Source organism: Scleropages formosus, chromosome 7 (genome assembly GCF_900964775.1).
Source record: "Scleropages formosus chromosome 7, fSclFor1.1, whole genome shotgun sequence".
In the NCBI taxonomy this organism is placed as follows: Eukaryota; Metazoa; Chordata; class Actinopteri; order Osteoglossiformes; family Osteoglossidae; genus Scleropages; species Scleropages formosus.
In genome coordinates, this window is record NC_041812.1 from 11634157 (window position 1) to 11656774 (window position 22618).

Consider the following 22618-nt stretch of genomic DNA (forward strand, 5'->3'; position numbering starts at 1 on the left):
CCTCTCCCTAGGCGTCCTGTGTTAACCTGGTGATTAAGTGCCTTGCTTTAAGAGCAATTCACCTGCCTCCCGCATCCCAGTGGCCCGCCCGCCCCCGGGGAGACGAGGTGGAGAACAGAAAAGTTCCACATATGGCGCGGTCGGCCCGCTTCCAGGCTGCCGAGGGTCCGCTCTGGGGACGGCGGCTCCTAAAAAGGCGCAGCTGTCCTCGGTGGCCGTCTGCCTCGCCGCACCTCCGCACGCTCTGCTCCTCTCCCCTCGGATGCCGTTGGCCGCGTGCACCGGCAGCCATTTTAGGTTCCCGCTACAGCCATCCCTCCGGCCCCGAGTCCCGTGCAACATTTGGTCGCAGGCTGCCGGTTAATCAAATTCCTCCATCTGGCGCCCTCCCCGCGGAGCAGGAAAAGGTGCGTGCCGCTCCCGGCTGCAGGCCCATACTGGGGACGGTGGGCCTTCCTCCTCAACGCAGAGGAACCCAGCCTGCCAGGGGCACCAAAGGGGGGGTCAGGAGCTGCAGGTTTTCTTTTTGTTTTTTTTTTTTTTTTTTAAATCGCTTTCAGGGCAGTGAGGCAATGAAGGCCAGGTGCAGGACCAGAATGGCGGGCGGGGGTGGGAGATCAGCTCGGCAGGAAACTCGATAGCTCGGCAGAGCGGGCTGGGACACGGCTACGGTCTGCCTTCCCATGATCCCTCCCTGCGGGAGAACAAAATCTCCATCCCTGGGAAGAACAGGGAGGAATACAACCAGCCCAAGCATCGCATATGTAATGGAACATCACAAAGGAGACCTTCTCTTAAACCTTCAATCAGTCTCAGAATTTTCATAGGGGTACGGTACGTCTCCAGTTTACCACACCCACATTTCAACAGGGGATTTTTCCGACCGCGAGCTATGTTTCGCACCCTTATCAGCCTCAGGATCCATTCTATGAAGCTGCCTGTATCTGTATGAACTAAAACAATTAAGTTCAAGAACTTTCCTCAAGGTCACAGCCGCAGCAGGCCTTCGGGGGTTTTGAGCATACAGCCTTCTGGTGTCTCCTCTTAACTGTTGGGGGTCTGATGTGAACGCCACCTGCTGCCTGAGCTTCTCACGATGCAATCTCTGTTGAAAAGCACCTCCTCCTGTCACAGTTTCAAAGTGATGTCAGCCATCTGGAGGGAGGGTCTCCCTCAAAGCATCTCTCTCTCCCTCACTCTCTTTCTCTCTCTGTCTCTGTCTCTCTCTCTGAAGACTCAAGAGTGCAGCATCATGTTCCAGTAATTTGGCCGGAGGAGCAGGAGGGAGAGAGGAAAGGAAAATCAATGTTTCTTTTACAGGCCCTCTATGAATTGATGAGCACTTTCTTCGGGGAATTACAAACACTGTAAGAACTCCTCTGGCCTGAACAGACATTAATGAGAGCAATGACATTGTGCTTAAGGTCATCCTGGACTTGGGTGTTGGTTCAGATACTTTTAAAGGGGAAACCAAAAGAACCTAAACAGAATCAATCTATCAAAAACGTGAATACCAAAGAACGAATGCAGTAAATATGGAGAAGTACAACAACCAAAGTGTGTTTTATTTTTAGTAACAGTTATAAAATGAATAAAAGTCTTGGGAACTCGCATGATGGAAATAATTACAGCATAATACTCCTCTGTTGTAGAACTGCCATATCTTTCTAACTAAATTAAAAAATGCTTCCAAAATATACAACAGAAAGAGGTCTGGACCTGCTACAACACTGCACTCCTGTACCTATGGCCACTTGGTCGTCCCACTCACAAGGGGTCCAAAATCAAAAGTCCGTTGGTTCTTGGTTTTGGACCTGATGTGCTCGGATGTACTTCCTCTGTCCCTCAGAGCTGCTGAATCCTGTTGAACATTTAAGAATGGTCTCAAACCTCCAACAACCCTTCACCAACCCTCTTCACCAACAGATTCCCATTGAAATTGGGCTTTATGGTTTGGGACAAACTTATGTACACTGGAACGAGCAGGCAGCAAATCGCCACCCGTGACATGGGCCCAGCAGTGGAAACCACCTCACATTTCTGCATTTATTTTCCTGATTCTCTTGAATGGGAGTGCAAGGTTCCTAGAACGTCACCTCCCAAACACCTGTTCAGCATGCCTCCACTATGAAGGACGTCCAAATGGAGAGACCCTTGGAAGACAGTGCACACACGCCGAACTGTGTGCCAGGGCCGTAAATGAGAAAACGATGATATGGAAAGACACGAGAAAGGCAGAGGAGTGTGGAAAACCGCGGTGCAGCCCTAGGGTCTGAGGTGCCTCTACTGCTGCAGGTGGACTCATTTCAGCTTTAATGACTCTTATGGCTTGAATGTTGATGGAGGCAGAAGGGTTGCTGTCAGTAACACAGGCCTTGCATTTTAGCACAAACTGCACACAGTCCCATCAGGACCCACTAGAAAACAACTGGCAGCAGGGCTATAGGGGCCGGCAGGGGCCCCCAGAGACTGCACAGCATACCAACTGGGAGGAGGGGTAGTGAACAGCAGGGCTAAGAGAGCTTCTGCCTGCATATGTGTGTACATGAGAGAAATCATGTTTTGCAACATTGATGGAACACTGCAAACCCTAAAAAATTTAATTGGTTTTATACACACGCACACACACACACACACACACACACACACACACACACACAGGTATATTCTGTACCCTACAGAGCAAAACACACAGCAGTTCACTACCTACCAACCAACGTCAACAACCACTTGTCCCAGCGGGGGTTGCGGCAAAAAAAACTTGAATTTCTAGAAATGTTTTCTTTCTTATTAGTGTTCAGTCCTTTTGCATATCACTTAATGTACACCATTGAGTCTGCCACTGCCTTGCGCTGTGGCCTGCTGCTGTAGTACCTTGATCTTACCCTGAATTGATATGGTAAAAATTACCCTGCTGTATAATGGGCAAATAAATAGTTTACTGCGTAAACCGAAAATTTTAAGTGACTCTGAAAATGGTCAAATAAATAAATGAAAAATAAACAGTTGAACAAATGTCTCTGTGTGTGTGTCTGTCTGTGTGCACCTCCCTCACAGTGCACTGCCAAGCAGTGGGAGATGCAGGGAAACATCCGGTGCCCGGCTCCCTGGGGGGGCATCTGGGCCGGCGGCAGACCCCCCCTACTGTGCCCACATCTGTTCCGCAGCTGAGAGCGCCACAAAAGACACCAACAACCCCAAAGCTCCGAATGCCCCCATCACTCCGATGCTGCTCAGTGTTGGCCTGTTAGAACAGCAACACGGCAAATCCCCTCAATGGACACCCAGCCCACAAAATTAGAAATACACAGAGAGGGACAACAATGATATAACACTAATGATAATAAATAATAATTACTGGAAGAATAAAAATACTAAAAAGGTATAAAGGTTTGCAAAGCTCAAATAAACAGCGATGCAATAAACAGGATGTTTTTTCAAACCTCTCCGCCTCACAGAATTCCTAGGTGAATAATGTAAGAATTTCCTTAAAAGTTGCATTTCATACACAGTATTTCAATAATCAACAACGTAGAAAAAAGTTTTAAAAACTGAATGTATAGTGTAATAAAATGAACAATCTTCCTTCTAGGCATCACCATCTACTCAGAGCTCCAAAACAATAAAATACAGAAGCTTATCTGTTAGGGCAGCACATGAAACTGGTGGTTCCTTGGCTGTGGGTTCGAATGCAGCTCAGTATGTGTAGAGTTTGTATGTTCTCACTGTTTCACAAGGGTTTCCTTCACATGTTCTGGTTTCCTCCCATAATCTAAAGGTGTCTGTAGAGTACATTGGTGACTCTGAAATGTTTGTTGTATGGCAGTGGCTGTGTGTGGTTGCCCTGTGATAGCCTGCTCATGATGTACCCAGCCTCACACTCTATGATTCTGGGACAGGCTCCAGACCACTGCCACCCTGCTCTGGACAAGTGGTTACTGATGATAGATGAATGAGTTCTACTGGTGAGAGTAAATGACACTGCTTATCGCTGCTATTGGTTCCCTTTGCAGAGTCACAGGGAGAGCAAGCCCTTTCCTCACAGAGGATCTCCGAGTGTCACCGTCTCTAACCTGGCTTGACTTGTGGTGCAAATTTCAGGCCCTCATTCATAATGTGCCATAAACATTTAAATGCAGCAGACAACACTACATTCAGCTGTTTTTCAGTACAGAAAAATAGTAGCGCCCCTGTATCACCAGGACCGCAGTGTTCGGCACCGTGACAAGAAGTTTAGCAGCTAAGACTTCTGATTGTCCATTGCATCACAGCCAGGACAGTAATACCTTGCTTTAGGCAAAGGCGCTACACTGTAAGTGTTAAAACAATAACTTCAACTGATAAAGGTGTAGAAGTACTTGTAAAATCCAACTTTACAAAGATAATCAGTACTTTACTGTCAGCAAAGGTTAATGTGTAGTAAATTTATTGTTATTCCATTACTTATGTGAAAACATCACTGAAAGGATTACATATTTTTCCATTAAATATTTTAATTAGAAAACTACCAGGGTAATATGAGTGTATGCCAGCATCGCATATGGAAAAGAAATCTGCTTAGGGAAATAAAGCGGATTTTAATAATTAGAAATCCTGATTATAAAATGATTTATGTCTTTATCATATGAAAATTCCAAATACAATCCCCAATGACAACACCAGCATTAACATGCATGAAAACACATGTATGTGCATACACACGGACACATAACTCAGTGCTTCTGCCACAGGTTTTTTACCTCTAGAAAGTGGTAGTCACAGCCCTGCAGCTGGCCAGACTGGAAAGCTGCAAATCCAGTGGCCACCGATGTGGGGGCTGGGCACCAGCAGGAGTGACCCTGTTTTTTCCCAGCGAGAATCCACAGTCGGGAGGGGGCTGCCCGACCAGAAGCCCGTTTGGCACAACCCTCCTCTGACTGATGAGCCACAACTTGGGCCATAATGAGCCTTTAGGATGCTAACGCCGGACACATTAATATTTCTTGATAATAATCATTACGTTTTAAGCACCTTTCCCAAAGTGGACTGGCTAGAGGGAATAGCCAGGTATCTTCAGCTGAAGAAAATCAGGTGGAGGCTATGCTTGCCAAAGAACAAAAATGATGTTAGCATTTAATGGTGATAATGATAATGATAATAAAGGCAGATAACTTTACAAATGACTTGTTCAGTACTCTGCCGAGATCAGGAGCTCTGAGGATACCTCAAATTATCTCACACAGCCATTTCTGCACTTTCCATACATCTTTCTTAGGCCAGAAATTCATATGAGCTTCTCTCAGTAGACACCATGGCTACAACCTGGCCGTGATGCCATTATATTGTGTAATATTGTGTTATACTGTATAAGTTCTTCACTTATTACTCAAGCTTTTGATTCCCTCTGCCCCGTGCACTAAGCTGAGAGGGATGCGTTACATTCCTCACCAAGCTGAATTTATTAGAATATTTAAACATTACAGGATCTACCAATAATACAATTTTTAAGTGCGCAAATCATAATAGGCAACCATGAGTGAGGACACACTGGTCTGCTGATTAAAATTATCTTTGTAGTAGGTCACTGATTGTGAGGATGCAACAAGAAAAAAGCAAAATTTATCCCGAATATGAGTAATTTAAACAAGTGGGAAGTAATGAGTTAGATTCACGCTATTGTTTGTACTTGAATTGTGACTTTTTCCATGTTTGAGTAGTTTCTTATATGACTTTTTACATTTACGAAAATAAATTAGAGTGCTTTCACATTAAATTTTTTTAAAAGTAAGAGTATATTTACTTTAGTATTGGTTTTGCCTACCAACCTCTGGTTTCTTGAACAGTAGCATTTAAACCAAGTCTTACAAGATGAAGAAGAAATAACTGCCGTACAGAATTTCTTTAAAAGCAAAAATATATATAATGTAAATTTAACAAGAAAAAATACCCTATTATACTATTTATGTTGTTGAAGGCTTTGTTCTTACATAAAATGCCTAGATGAAATGTGCATAATTGGTACAATCACGCAATTAAGACTGTTTAATTACAAATCAAGTCTGATTATATAATAACTATGAACAGGGTAAAAAAATGATAAATCTTGATGGGTGTTTTGTTACCAAGGAAATTACACATTACTACTTCACAAAGAATATTTTAAATCACTATAGCATTAATATTAGTGGAGAGAATCATTAACATTGAAATGAATAAAACATTTCATCAAAGGACCTGTAAGATTTCTATCAGACCAAGACATTCAAGGGACACTCAGTATTGCACCTCTTCACTCAATGAATGTCTGTGAACAAAACGTGTGTAAAATATAACAGCTGAAAGTAACAGTCATAAACCATCATCCCATTATTTTGACTCAAAAATCCATCCATCCATCCATCCATCCATCCATCCATCCATCCATCCATTTTCTTGCCTGCTTATCCTTCTAGGGTCCCAGTGGCAACATGGAGAGCAGAGAGGCCCAGCCGCCCCTGTCCCCTGCAACTTCCTCCAGCTCAGCCAGGGGGATCCCCAACCACTCAAAAATATCATGTAAAATCTGGACTGACTGCAGATTCACACAAAATTAACACATTTGACAAACAGTCTTCTCTGTGCTGTTATTACACACAGAAAAACTGGTAAAATAACCCAGTAATATTCTGCGAATCATGTGTGTTTTTCTAGTCTTCTGAATGTAAATAACTTGGAAAAGTAACTGAGGCGAGAAACAGCAGCGCTACAATAGATCCAGTTACAATATGTGATGTGTAACAGAAGCACATCAAGTCTACCGGAGCACTGACACTAACGGGTCCGGATGAAAAGTAAGACGATGATGGAGTGCTGTATTCAGTCTTTACCCTCTCTCCACATGCCGCGTCTGCCAGTGGAGTGGAACTGGATGGCCTCCACCCACAGCACCTGTAACCGATTAAAGCAACGTAACATTCCACCAGGCTCCGGAACTTGGGCCAGGGGCATCACAAAGGCTTTTATTTACCACAACTTACAAAAATGTGCCGTACTCTTTCTTATAATCAGAGGAACTGTGTCTTTGTCAGTCTGTTTGTGGCATAACCATGTAACAGTCAAGGGATACACCAGGCTGTCTCCATCGTCACTGTGTCGTTCTATCTCCGGTCCGCACCTTTCCGATCCAGAGAGGACTATTTGCTCCGTCTTCCATATATCCAGCTGCTTAGCAACATAAATGATTATGTGGCGAAGCTATGAGGATTCTGGGAAGGGCTAACAATCATCGGGATCGTGGCTTACTGTCCACAATCGGAAGGATCAACATCAACACGGCGAGGGCACTCTGCTGCAAAGGCATGAATAAAACATGGAAACACACGGGTCAGTGACTGCTCGCTGCTGCGGAAAATCATCTAAATGAGAGAAATAGTGGAAATGACCGCCTGTAACATTTGTCACCACGTTCCTGTGCTGCTCAGAATGATCAAATTAAGAAATACATCTCGGTTGCATGTCTTTGTATTTGCATGCAGTTGTGCTGTCGTGAAGGTATCTGATTAGCTCTGCATTGATTTATTGTGTGGGCTTGAAACATATAGGAGTAGTTTTTAAATCACAACGCTAAACAAATGTTTGTGCAGCACAAAAGTGTTAAACAGTGAACACAAAGCAACAAGGCAAAAGCAACAGAAACAAATGGGCAAACTGGGGGGAAAAAAAACCCAAAACAAAGAATTAAGTAAGTTAATGCCTCTCTGTGGTTTAAGCGTCCCTTGGGTATATTAGAGAAATTGCAATATAATGAGCACAAAGTTGCAGCTAATTGCTTATGGCCAATAACATACTTGGCTGCCCAGGAGGTTTTGTAGTGCACCTTTTCTAAGCAACGCTGAACTGTATTAATCATCAATTAACGCAGAGTGGAGATCACGCTGAACCGGCGGGTGACTAGATTACTCACGCAAGTCAAAAGCCAGCGCACACTTCTACAAAAGCAGTTTCAGCTCGCTCTCCCTCCTTCAAAGAGGCCCCAATTAAGAGCTGTTTAAGGACCAATTATAGAGATTTGAAACAGAGGTGTAGCAAGAGCACTCTGATGCCATCTGGAATCACGAATGAACGAACTTGGACCTTTGCTTCCGTTGCGGCCTTGGGGAGCGCGATAGGCACCACTCGGCTGCGATCCCACCAGCTAATGCTACAGGAAGCTTGTCTTTGGTTTACCAGACGGCCGGTACCCTCCCCCACCTTAGAGTGCAATAAGGGTGTAGAGTCCGCCTGCAGTAGCAAGGTCTCCAGGGGCCCTGGGCAATTGTGGGGTTTGAGCAGGCAACAAAACAGGGCATTTTCTCATTATGTTTCCGCCTTGTTGCAGAGCTAGTTACGGCAGGCAGATTAAATGTCACCCGATTGGTGTTTTTGCCATGTAAACAGTAAGCAACGGAGCATTTTTCTTTTGAAGACCAAGGAAAGGCCAGCTTTGCTCGGCGTAGCCTTGCGCCCGCCTTGGTCGCAGCTCTGAGAGAGGGCACACTGCCGCCCCCTATAGAGTCACCAGCTGTACAGCGAATTAGCATGTCTCCGACTGAGGCCTACTGGGCTGCTGCACCGTCCTGTGACATGGGGCTTGGCAGGTGATGCTGCTTGTCAACAGCCCAACTGGTAGAGGTGACTCGGTGACTTGGAGCTCACCTCAGGTTTCTCACACCGCTGCTTTGGCCACTGTTACCCGAAGGGCAAAGAAAACACTTCTGTTGTCGAATTAAAATGTATACTTGCGAATTGTTTTAAAGAAGCCATGAAAAAGCCAACGAAAAGAAACAGTGTGAGTAGGGAAAATTTGTTTGGGTTTACAGAAGAGATTCCTTCAAAACTCCACCTAGATGAAACATAAGAGCTTAAGTGGCTATGGTCTACAAAAATCTGTGGAGGTGTTGCTAACACAGCTGCAGCAATTATGGAAAGAAAGAAGACCAGTACAAATATAACCAAAAGCGAGGAAAACTGTGGACTTCACGGTTGTGACTGATGACACCTGTGCATTAAAGACGCCCACTGATTAACACAAACAAAAGCATGGCAAGGAAAACGTGTGAATTTGTACAAAATTCGTTGCACAACTGAACCACAACTGATTCCATTCATTTTTAAAAATGTCCAAAGTCATGCTGCAAGAGAAACAAAGCCACAACTAACAACAGATGCAACAGAAACCCGGAATGCTAATGACTTTAAAATTCCTTTGGCTGAAAAGGAAAAAAAACATGCAACCCATCCATGAAAGTGCCCTTTGCCAGAAAACACTAAGTAAGAGTGACCAACTGCCTTCTCGCCTGGTGCTAAATTGTTCCTTGGTTGGTAGCGTGTTGGCCTCCCCTCCCACGAGCGAAGCACACAAAGGCAGCCCCATACAGCGCCGCAGGCTGCACTGCAACTGTGAGTTTCCTCAACTGGGCTGTATGGAGCGGCTCGAGGACCACTGGGGCCGGGCAGTCTCCATCCTGCCGTCTCCTCCCTTTAACAACCCTATTTGCACATCCAACGTATAAAAGGTCTACAGCACGGCGCAGTCCAGCCGGCTCTCCACTCCCGCTTCCATCAGCCTTCTTGCTGATGTATTAAAATGTGCTGGCAGACAAAGGACTCGCGGGAGTTTCAGCTTAAACTGTGATTGGAGGGCTAGAGCGTGAGGGGCAGGGCAACAACATTCCATTACCGCCATTTGTCACTATGTTCCCCTTCTCTTTTGTTTTTGTACCAGGCCATATCTTTTCTAATGGATCCGTCGCTGCTCATCAACACTGCCAGTGGGCAGGGCTTACGATGCCCACAAGAATGGGCGTTATTCCACCATTACCTAGGACCGAGACATGACAGCTGACGGAAACTGACCTGGGCCCAAGCTAATCTCTCCTGGACAGATGGCCATTATAGCAGAGAGCATCCCCTTCTAGTGGGGGCAGAAAATGTTCTTAAATCTTGTCCAAATGAGGATGTTTTCATCCAAATTGATTTCCCAGTAATAAGCCCTGGGTCCAAGTGAAAGCTACTGTCGCTGAGGAAGCCTGTTGTGGAACTTCCATCGTTTATTAAGCCCCAAATCAGCTGCATGAGACCTGCTCATTTCGTCTCCAGCTGTTTGCCTTTTCTTTTACAGCTGAATTTATCACAGCAACAAAGGTGCCTTTAGAAGCAGTGAAAGACACAGCATTTAGCCCGGGGAATTAAAATGTTATGGGGTAAATACATAATTATTCCATGTGGGTCCTACTTATTTTTTACAGGAGGTAGTAATAAAATAAGTATTGATAGCCCAAATTACTAAACATCTAGGAAAAATATATTTTAAATATATTGGAATCTTGACCCCATGAGGGACAAGCGGTTCTGAAGATGTGTGTGTGTGTGTGTGTGTATATTGGAATCTATTTGTAATATAGACATATGACAATCCCAAAATACATTATTGTTCTCATTATAATATCTTAAAATATTCCTTAAATGAGAATATTCTCAATTTATATAAATAAATAACATTCTTATTATATTCAAAAAAATTGCTCTAATTTCCATATTCAATTTTGCATTCATGAATTAATTTCAAATTCACTCAAAATAAATATTAGACTATTTACTGGTGACCTACTGTATGAACATCATATCTTTGTTGAGGGAATTAAATGCATTTGGATTGAAATCAATCAAAATGACAAGCAACACAGAAGCAAACAAATAAAAAAAGACAAGAGAAGCAACAAAATGCATCAGTTCTCAGTTTTCACCCACTGTGACACTGGGATGCAACTCAAGGCGGTTTAAATTACTTGGTTATTTTGGCTTTTCTGTTTTTTTCTTGCTTGATTTGCTTTAACTACAAAATCTGCAGTGTTACAGAATAGGTGGATTGAACTCTGTCTTCTGTTGTCATCGCAGCACACAAGTCTAATTTACACAATGTAGGAAACTGTTTCAATTAGTATTTCAATGCACAGCACCAAAAAAACAACAACCCCAGTTAAATTCTGAAAATTACTTCTGACCCTCTTCTTAAATTTACTTTCTGATTTTTTTAAAAAAGTAATACCAGGTGCAATCAACTCTTTCTCAGGTGATCCAAAAAAAAAAATTAAAAAAACTACCTTCATTTTGTAACCAGGTTTTTAATCAGAGGGGAAAAAACAAGTCATCGCTACAAAATTTGCAACCTTGAACTTAAATGTACTGGAATTACTGAAAAAGATCAGACATTCCTCAACATGTTCCCCTTTCTTTGCATTTGGCTCAGCAACAGAGACTGGATGTGACAACCAGAAGGTTCGATGTTGTGAATGACGAACATTGGCAGAGCTGCTTCAGAAAGTCCCCAGCTGTATAATGGGGAAAACCCATGAAAGCCGTAAGCTGCGTCAGTCATTAACAAATGCGAATGAGTGATTAGTGCGTGACTCAAATGCACAGAAGACCCATCTGCATCTGGCACAGGAGACCTCAGACAGAAGTCTTCTGAGGTGAATGCTTCGGGAAGAAAAAGAAAAACTCTAAAGTAGAACATCATCTAGAGCATCCCAGCCCACTCTCCTCGAGTCGTCAGGGACAGCAGACGGGTAGGGACTCAAGGAATGCTTAAAAGAGGACGACAACCAGAGTATTGTGGGAAAGCACAAGGTTTTGCCTCTGTCATCTCTTAAATTTGGCTGGAAAAGCACATACTTCTCACTTGGGAGTCAGTCGCAAGCAGTACTAAGAGTACATACTCCTGCCTCATGTCTGGTACCAGTGATGGTGGGGTCTCAGCCATAGGGTTTAGCATGGAAATGCTGCACTGTCAGAAACCATCAGTCCAAGATGCTGTCTCTAGGTGCATAGTGCCAAAGGAGAAATGTATTATTCAGGGATCAACATGCTGAAGAGAGAAGAGGCACTGTTAGAATCGAGAGATCAACAAAATTAGAGTTTTCGGCTCACATCTGTAACACAACTTTCTCAACACGCGACACCGACACTCAGGGTGGCGTTCTCAAAGGATGGCCATTGAGAGGGCCAGGAAGATGCACCTAGCACAGTGCTACAGCAGCAAACTATCGATTTCTTTCAAGGACCCTCCACCACAACTCTCACACTTCCACTTGTCAAAACTCTTATCACACTCATGTCAAAGCATAAATCGGGGCAGAAAAAAAAGAGTAAGATATTGGGGGGAAAAGAGAATACTGGACAGCTAGGAGAAGAAACAACTCTGTCAGTAGGAAACAAACACAAAAAGGCATAAGGCATAAACTATAGATATGCACACAAATATATCTATAGCAATTTACTCACAGCAACCATACGGGTTTCCCACGGTCCATTTAAAAAAGTCAACAATCCATGTGTATCTTCAGACCATAATTCAGAACTCCTGTTCCGTTATTCAGCACCAAATAAGATATGCAACTCATTCTTACCGAGCATGTGGTTCGCGACATGTACTTGGATGTCCCATTCGCTGTAGAAAACCATCTGGCACTTGATACACTGGTACGTCTTCTTCTGCATAGTAAAAGAAGCAATTCAATGGGGTGAATTTAACTGCTCGTCAAAGTGTTCGGTACCTGACTCTCATGCAAGCCAAGTTGTGAGAGACTGCCAGTTGTGATTAATACAATGGATGGTCAACAACAACAAATTGCATGATCAAGTAGAAGACAATAGTTGCATACAATGGAGATCCCTGGAGGAAATGTAGACCATACAATGATTAGGAGTGGAGGTCATGCAAACACAAGAGCAAACTGTGGAAGACCTGGTACCAACAGCATAGAAGCAGTTACACACCGGACTCAAAGCTCTCTGTTGACAAATTATTTTTATGAAAAGCAAATAGTCTGGGTTTCCAGCATATCATCCAAATTAAACAAACATTAAAATGTACATATATTGATTATCTTTTAACAGAGGTCAAAACGAAAAACAGCCAAAACAGTGAACGTTTCCAAACGTAAATAATGTGAAAGCAGGTAGAGTGTGTGTGTGTGTGTATATATATTACCTCTTCAGTTTGTGAGGGGCTAACCCTGGGCATGGGTGACACCTGCGGTGTTTGGACCGGTCCGCTCTGGTTCTCAGCAGGCATGTCCCTGTGGGTGCACAGGATGTGGTTCTGTAGTTCTGCTTCTGATTCAAACTTGACATTGCAGCTAGAGCACCTGGTCTTGATGGGGGTAGCCTTGCTCCTGCCTTCTCCAGGCCCAAGTGCGTCTCCCTGGCCTGCCGCCACAGCATCCTGTTGCTGTTTTCGGCCATTCAGTGCAGGGCTGGAATTCTGGCTACCAGCACCCATGCACACTGAGCACAGCCCGTACGGGAGGCCACTGGTGTCCAGCTTTACCAGGTCCTGTCTGGACCGGAACTCCTTCAGACAGGAGGCACACTTGTAGAGCTTTTGAGAGGGGTGCTGGGTGCGCCCAGGTAGCTGGTTGGTTGCCGGGTTGCCAGTCTTCTGCATATGGAAAGTTCCATGGATCTTAAGCTCCAAAGTGGATGTGACTGTTTGCATGCAGACTACACAACGGAAGCCCGTTAAGGAGTTCCTCAGGTCAGGGTGCATCTGGCAGTGCTCCAGGAAGTCTTCCTCGCTCTGCAAGGGCATCTTGCATATCCGGCAGTTTCCCGTGTCCAGACTCTTGCTGTGGGTGACCTTATGCTCGGTGAGGGTAAGAAGGGATGGGAAGCGCTCCCCACAGATGGGGCACATGTAGTGCTTGACGGGGCCAAGGTGTGTTTGTGTGTGCTCGCGGAGGCCCCCTTCAGAGAAGAACGTCCGGGAGCAAACGCTGCACTTGTGGCTGCCTTTGATCAGGTCAGCCTTCTTCTTGACACTCTCGCCTGGCCGGATGTTGTGGTCACGAAGCTGGTGGTTAGTGAGCAGAGAGTCCATGGTGTAAGCAGCGCCACAAATGTCACACCCATGCATAGGCTCAGAAGCATCAACATCCTCCTCACTTCCGTCATGGCTGTTGTGGGACTCGTGGCTGTTGGTCACTAGGCCTTGCAATTCTACGTCATCCTTCTGTGCCGACTCTGACACTGGGGCAGCACCATTTGTATCACAGTTCTGGGGCTTGGCTTCAAAGATACAGTGCTTCTCCCGCAGGTGCTTCTCCAGTGGCCCAATAGAATGGAAGGCCTTGCTGCAGAACATGCAGTTGTACCTCTTGCTATGGGTGGTGATATGACACTGCAGTTCTACCTCTGTGCCAAAGGCCTCCCTGCAGAAGATGCACTTGTGGACCTTGCCCTGGCTTTCCAGGTGGCTATGCTGGACATGTCGCTGCAGATCCAACTCATGACGAAAATCCCAGTTGCAGGAGGTGCATCGATAGACTTTCTTCTCGTTGCAGTGCTTCATGGCCAGATGTAGCTGGATAGACACCTTGGAGTCAAAGATCTCCTGACAAAGACTGCAGCGGAAGAACACAAATGTGTGCATCTCAAGCAGGTGCTTCTGCAGGTCGTCTACTGAGGTAAACTGCTTATCACAGCTCTCGCAGATATGGTATGTGGAAGTGACCATGAAGTGGATGGTCACGTGCTTTAGCATGGAATCCTGGTTGGGGAACTCTTTGTTGCACTGTGGGCAGTTCAGCTCAGGAAGGCTAGTGTCAATGTGCATTTTCAGATGAGTCTGAAACAAGTCCAAACTAGAGTACTTGGCACCACACTGATTGCAAATAAATTCGTTTGCTAACCGAGAAGAGGAGCCACTCTGTTTCAAAGAGGCTTGCTCCACAGACATGGGGGACAGTGGACTGAGAGTCAAGTGAGATTTCTTCCCATTATTCATGTAATTCAGTGCTAAGGGAATGTTCTTGTGGTTTTCTTTGATATGCTTGTTCAGCTTCAGGACACTGTTGAATATGGGTGAGTTAGTGCAGTAAGAACAGGAATACACCTCAACTATTGGATCCTTGGGGGTCCCAGCCAAGGGCGAGTCAAAACGCAAGCTGCCTCCATCACAGTGCGCTTGTCGGATATGCTCTTCCAGACTCGCTTCTGTGAGGAATCCCATAAAGCACTGGGGGCAGAAAAAGGCATTGCTCTCCTTTGCGACAGGGCTGGGAAAGCCATGGAAGCAGCGAATGTGCTCTTGTAGGCCATTGAGATCGCCAAGCACCTCGGGACAGAAGTTGCACTGCAGGGCAGCGGCAGGCAGGTTACCCAGGAGAACACTATGGTCTGGCGTGTCATGGGTTTGCTTCAGGTGCTCGTTTAAGTTGTACAGGGAGGGCAGAACTTCTAGACAATACTGACAAGTATGCGCCTGTTCAGGTTTGTCCAGGTGCATAGTCTTCAGGTGTATCTGTAGAACGGCCAGGCTAGAGAACACCTGCTTGTTGCAATGGACACAGCTGTACGTGACCTTGGCTTGTTTGGAGGATAGCCTGCCTGTGCTGGCGGCATGCTGGGCGCCTCGCTTCCTCCGTCGGGTTTTTGGCAGGGATGGCACCACATCTACCACAGTGGAGCTGTCAACAGAGAGGTTTGAGTCCGGTGTGGTACTGGACACTGAGGTATAGCCTGCCGTGAGCAGGGATGGGCTGTTGCTATGGTTGCTGGATTCTGGCTGCTGATGGACATCCATGTGACTATAAAGGTCTTCCACAGTACTGAACTGCTCAGCACAGATGGTGCACGTGTGACCCTTCTTGTCCCGGCTGTGAGCCTGCTCGATATGGCCTAGGAGAGCACTCTCATCGCCAAAGAGCTCCTTACAATAGATGCAAGACAAGGCACCCCTTTCAGGGGCAGGAGAGTTCTCAGGGTGGCATTCTGTGATATGCTTCTGCAGCTCCTCCGGTGCGTCAAACCCTTCCTCACACCGCCCACACTTCTGGGTCTCCTTCAGCTTCCAGTCATCAGCGCCAGACAGGCCTTGTCCACCATCTTTAGCCCGCTCATGGACCTGCATGTGGCTGTGTAGCGAACTGGAGGACTGGAAGGCACGCCGACACAGGGCACACTTGTGCGGCTTGCTGGAGGCGTGCGTCTTCATGTGGATCTTGAGGTGGTCACTGCGGGAGAAGGCAGCACCACAGTCACGGCAGTGGAACTTGCGGTCACCTGTGTGCAGCTTGACGTGTCGGTCACGGCTACGCTTGTGCTTGAAGAGGCGGCTGCAGAAGGTGCAGCGAAAGGGCAGACGGTCACCGTGGCCTTGCTCGTGCTGCTTCAAGAAGCCCAAGCGGCTAAAGGACTTGTCACAGAACTGGCAGGGGTACGGCAGTCCCAAGCCACCCTCTTCTTCTCCAAAGTCAACTCCTTCGTCTTCGTGATCTGGGGATGCCTGGTCTTTGCTAGAAGGTGAAGATGCAGGCCAGGAGCAAGACGGGTCATCGTCTACATCAGGACCATCTGTGGAAATCAAAGACATTTGTTTTGTTACTGAAGAAAACATGGGGGGTATAATTTGTTCTTGCTTCATGTTCACTCCCAGCAGTTGGCGAACACTTTAAAAAAAGGTGTTAAAACTCAACTAGAGGTCGCAAAGTCATAATATGAATTATTATTATCATCATTATTGCTTTTTCTTTCACTGGGTCCTGGAAACAAAGGCTTCCCTGGGATTCATTTTCATTTTTTACGTTAAATTTGAATTTCTTTCAGCATCATTTTAAAAAAGAAAATGAAAATGCTTCAACTATAATTAGCCTTGCATGTGGTCATGTAATGACTTGGCCCACTGAGACTCCGAATGCAGTCTTGCTGACATTTCTTCCAAAGTGGAACAGGGTGGGTACCTCGAGATGGGCTCCCTACATGTTGCAAATTAGTTCATTTCCATGATTTCTTCTCTTTTAATTATAACTATTGTTTGCTTCTCATTTTTGAAAAAAAATGTACTACTTTCAGAAACTACACAATTCTTTCCGAATGCGATTTCATGACTACATCGAGGAATATTGTAGAAATAACACTCAAAATCTCATTTTTAGTGAAAAGGGATCAGTGCACATGAAGTAGGGTAATATTTTCCCCACAAAATTTTACTGCCTCTCAGTTTTTCCATTGTAATATTTCAGTTAACAGTCAACTGAAACGGTATACTTGTTTTACAAGAATTTATTACATCAGCTTGACACTGTCCTTTTATGTTTATTACTTCATTTCCAGAATGCATCAAACTAATCATGACAAATCCCTGACAGCATCAAGGAGGTGGCTGACTGATTGATTGACTGGTAGTGGGAAAGTAAACACTGTTTTGTTCGAGTTCTGCTGCACTATTGCAACCCAGCTGTCGTAATCTACTTCTGAAAAGCTTTCAAAAATATTTCAAACACTTAGAGGGAATCAAAACTGAAGTGTTCAAACTTAATTTAACAAATTACCACACGCTAATTAAAATGCATTGCTGGTGTTGCAAATGTACATGGCTTGAAAACAAGAAAAGCAAATTATTATTTTAAATTCTGGAGAGTACCAAAGACACACAGGGATTTAGAAATCGCATAATGAAAGTTCTGTGGCAAATGTTGGTTTCCTCAGAGGTTCAGAAGGTCGTGAGCCACCTCTTCCTTCGACTGAAACCCAGTCGCTCCACACTTCCTCACTTAAATAAAACAGGTCCTTCCAAGCAGCTGGAAAAAGCAAGTTATGTGAAAACTGGTGACAAAACAAACAAAAGGAAATCAAATGGATTTATTAGACCAAGTGAGAAAAACAGTTGAGCACTAAAAAAGCCCTTTCCACTGAAATTAATTACATTCCCTGCTTTAAAACGGATATGACTGCATAAAATTATCACTGGTCTGTTGGTGTCAACAGTGTTGTAGGCATACTGGTCTATTCAGAAGGATGGAAATGAAAAAAATAGTGCAAGACATGGACTTGTTTAATAAATAGAAGGGTAAAACTGCAAGAAATGCAGATCACTCTAAACTTGCCAGCTAAGTGGTTACTATAATATAAACCATGCAGAAACTGAAAAAGATTAGCTAATTGGTTATGAAAATGTCCCCTTTTCCAGGTTGAGTTTAATTGAGTGTTGTCTCACTTTGCCTGTGCAAGCACCCTTTCTTTTCCCTCCTTGCTTGAGCATAGATGAACTCAGGTTGAAGGAAATCCCTGAGTCCAACAGTGCCAACAAATGAGTTCAGCGAAGACAGAGAACCAAGGAGTATGTGTGGTTCAAAGGTTCCCTCTTTAGTCCTAGGGCCTTGTCAAGCACAAGACCTTTAACTGTCAAATAAAACAAAGAGTATTCTAATGGGGTGGGGTGGGTTTGGCCAGGGCCTGCCCTCTGGTGGATCTGCAGTTCGAGTCCCGCCTGGGGTGCTCTACGACAGACTGGCATCCCGTCCTGGGAGTGTCCCATCCCCCCTGGCCCTGCACCCTGCGCTGTCGGGCTAGGCTCCAGTTTGCCGTGACCCCGCTTGGGACAAGCGGCTTCAGACAATGTGTGTGTGTGTGTGTGTGTGTTCTAATTGTTTAATTATGATTCAACAGTAAGAATGAGCAGGTATGGAAAAATGTTGATAACTGGGGGTTTGAGTCATACCAAGTACTCCTCTTCCTCCACTGCTGATTACCACTACTTCCAATACAACTCATCAATGATTTGAGCTGTTATCACAGCTTTCATTTTTAAGTAGAAAGTGGTGCAGCAGTGACAGTCATTAACTTGCAACTAAAGGTTCCAGGTTTAAAGACATGTTCTTGCCATGACATCCTTGATCAAGATACTAACCCTGAACTGATACAGCAAAAATCACTAGGCTGTATAAATGGGTAAATTACTGTGTGCGGGTTACAAAACATGCCTCACGTTGTAAAGTTACTCTGCGGAAAATAATCCGATAGAAAAACATTAGTGCATCTCGGTTCAAAAAGATTTGCTGGACTATTTCAAAACACTGATCTGAAGAACAACTTCTACATACAAGCCGACAGCGATGGCATGTAGTCCAGGGTAAATATCCAGATGTGACTTTAAGTACTTGTTGTTCTTTAGCGCTCCATCAGTGCTGCATTTGCCCCCAAAGGCTGCCCCTCATCAACACCACCTGCTTGTCCATTTCCAGCAGTGTGTGAACTCCAGAACGCTGGGTAGGTGCCTACACAGCCCTGCCCTGAGCCTGTGTTCCCTGCCTTGCGGGGATACCCTGTGGCCCAGAAACAGCCACTGCTTTACTCTACTCGGCTTGCTGGCCAGAGGATTGCGCTTCTCCGCACTGCAGCTCTAGGGACCGTCCATTTCAAGCCATCAGCCCTTACTCACCAACTCCTCCTCAATGGCACCCTGGGAGAAAGATCTCCATCGTGACATCCGTATGGCAAAATGACAGCTGTAACCAACCGCTTCAGCAAACAGTGGCAAAAATACAAAGCAGATCTTTACTGACAGGTCAAGACTGTAGCTCACTGTAATAAGATCTTAATATAACACTATGTGATTAAGATTGAACCGTTTCATAGCCATCTCACACTAAGCACTGTAAATACATCCAAAGTCCCCAGACTGCAGATAACCTAAAATTTTATCCTATTTTTGAAACTGTATGTATGGCAAAATGTGGTAATTTCCCTATCGAACAGGACTAAGAAACTGTGTGTGGAACTGAACTATATTTTCTGTAGTTTATTTACATGTTTAATACTTTCTCCCCCCGCGAGACACATATCTCCTTTGAGCTGCAAGCCTGAGTGTACAAAGGGACTCTTCTATCAATATGTGATAAAGGAAAGAAAAAAAATCATCAATATGAGGTGCTATTTCTCATGAAAATTACCAAAATACATGTTAGAATAAACCACTGTGCTTCAAATTATAATTGTAATAATTATTTAGCACTTCAGTTATACCTGTAAGGGTTAAGACATACTGTATCTTGAATTGCAGATGTGTAGTGACACTGGATGTTTCAACATCAGCGGGTATGTATAAGCCATGCTCCTGCTTGAAGATACCAGCTGGGTGGGACAAAGTGTGTGAGAGAGAGAGAGAGAAAGACTGAGAAGGAGGGAAAGATGGCAGCCCCCTACTTCAGTCTCCATCCTGAGCAGCTGCCAGGGCAGCAGGGTGGTGTCAGTCACCTCGGCATTCCCGGCAACCCATCTCCCAGCATGCTCTGCGCTAGCAGCGCCTGCCTGGGCGCCTGTGGCTGCGGACAGCTGCCGCAGCTGACCACCAGGCCAAAGTGTGAAATGGGCCAAATTGAGACACGCACTGTCAAGGTTGTTGCTATATGCAGCATATGTAGCAGCAACGACCTTGGTCTGGAAGACTGCTTACATTGGCTGTGTTGTGTGATGCCCTGGGCAGAGTGGCAATGATTTTTACATCACTGAAGAAGGAGGACTGCCATTGGTGGCCATTATTACTCATCGGAGAGGTGGGTGCACACAGAAGAAACTGTCATTCCACAAGGCCGGAGATGGAAGCACAGGAGGCCACAATGCACATCGGACCGCTTTGAACAAAACAGTCATAGATTTAATAATACCACTTAAATACCTTGAACACAAAAGTATGCAAGTGTATTACCCTACTGAATGTCTCAATAATCTGAATCTCAAAACTGTCAAACTTGCTTAGAGGAGCTTGGTGGAATACATTTAACTTGAGAAGGACATCTCATGACTCTTGATATAAGGTTTCTCACAATGCCCACAGTTACACAGGAAGTGACAGGAAGTGTCAGCTGAGTGACAGGAGCACTACCTGGACAACCTCCCTCTCACCGTAGCCATAGAATTCTTTTTTTCTTCTGGGAAAGCAGGGTGAAAGAGCATGGTCAGATCCTTGAGTGCAGTCTGGGCAACGTGCAGCATCTGGTTCTGCCTCACGCCATTGCCTGCAGTGTCCCCATCTATCCCTGAGACCTGGACATGAGTTACAGAGTCTTCATCTTTCCTCCAGAGGGACCAGAAAAAGTGCCACCTAGTTTGTCTACATTACACTTTCCTCCAAGTACACAAGTCCTTTAGCTCAAGTTGTAGCTCTTGTACTGCAGAACCACTTGGCAACCTGAGAACGTTAGAAAAATAAATTCACCCCTGGACAAAAGTGGGGGTTTTTGAATTTTCATGAAAGGTTTGCTTTAAAATCTACTATGTAGTTGTCTAAATTTTGTACTCCTATTATACAAGCCATCAATAATAAAATTTAGCGATGATTTTTAACGAGCACAATCGAAAAATGCAATAAATGTGTTACCATGTGTCAACCATCGAGATCCAGAACTTTCTCCAAAACACAGTTAAGCTTTCCTGGAATAACAAAACAACATCTATAAATAGGCGTGAGGCTGGGTGCTCGCTACCCGTTAATATCCTTGACATTTGTGACTGAGGACCAGGGAGTCTCCACAGACAGTTGATCAGGTCAGGCTCAAGAAGGCAAAGCTGTGCGGCCTCCCTGTTTAGGGCGAACTTAGCACACAGTGTACCCCCTGCAGACTGCATCCACCACAAAAGACCGCTTCTAACGTAGGCAAAACCTACACTCATTCAAATTTGGTCATGTTTACCATGGTCCCATTGCCTTTGGACATACTAAAAAAAAAAAAAAAAGTTTTGGTTACTTTTGTTTGTCTAGATTATTCTGCTGAATGGGGACTATTTGCAGAAAAAAATTGCTGAGGAAATTGAACAGCCAAGCCATTAATTCTCTCCTGCATTGCAGAAGGGGACATCTATTTATTACAGGCTGTATATACTGCACATAAAGGGAAATCATTAATGTTTGAATTGGTGGTAAATTTTCCGAGACATTATTAGTGGCATTTCAGTCTTTACATAACGGATTAAGTTGGCAAGAAAATGCTATTAAACATCCCCTTTGCGCAGAGCACTACAGCACAAGGCCAGGCGTACAGCAGAGAAAAATATGCAGATGCTGAAGTCATGGAGCAGCAGCCTTCAAGAGAGAAACTCAACATTACAACCCACTAATGCTTACCTAATTAATATGGGCAGGTTTAATCGTGTCGCATTTCTAACCAATTTGTGCAGACTTATGATATTATCTCAGGGTGCTAGGAGGCGGGGGTGAAGGCAAGAACTACAAAGGTACCATAAAAGACCATATACACTGGGATGTGGCCCAGCAAGTGAGGAGCAGAAAAGCAGGTGAGCGATGCAACGTATGTGCGTGCCGACAAAGGCTTAACAGCAAACCCAGTTCACCTACAATGTAGAGACAATACTGGTATTAACTAGTATTTAGCTGACATCTTTGTCCAAGGTGACTTAAAAAGTAAGATACGCTACACTAAACTCTCTACAATCATTCACCCATCTACAGAGCACAGTTATGCTACACACACACACTCAGAACAGTCAACTTAAGTCACCAATTCACCTGAAACGCATTTTCTTGGTCTACGGGAGAAACACCACACAGACACAATGAAAATAGGTAAATTACACACATGCTGAGCCATATTCAGACCCACATCTGAACCCACAGCTCAGTAGCTGAAAGACACCAGTACTACCCACTGTGCTACTGTATTATCTGATATCAAGTCAGATGCAAGTTAGATACATAAAGAGTACTGGAGATTGATTAATTCAGTAATTAGTTCATTAACGATTTTGCTTGGGCCAGCAGGTGGCATAGCAGTCAGACCAGCCCCCCTGACAGACCTAAGTCTCAGTTCCATACCCCCGTAGTACC

At 44.7% G+C, this 22618-nt stretch overlaps 1 protein-coding gene across 3 annotated transcripts in view; it reads right to left on the bottom strand.

Annotated features, from left to right (window-relative positions):
* Positions 1–22618, bottom strand: part of LOC108937774 (zinc finger protein 521-like) — a 79740-nt gene that overhangs the window by 30662 nt on the left and 26460 nt on the right. For all 3 annotated transcript variants that reach the window (XM_018757922.2, XM_029253722.1, XM_029253721.1), the window contains exons 3-4: positions 12989–16350; positions 12405–12489 (exon numbers count right to left, since the gene is read on the bottom strand). In XM_018757922.2, the coding sequence (XP_018613438.2) occupies positions 12405–12489; positions 12989–15991 (3088 nt within the window). In that variant the 5' untranslated portion in view covers positions 15992–16350. The remainder of the gene's footprint in view (positions 1–12404; positions 12490–12988; positions 16351–22618) is intronic.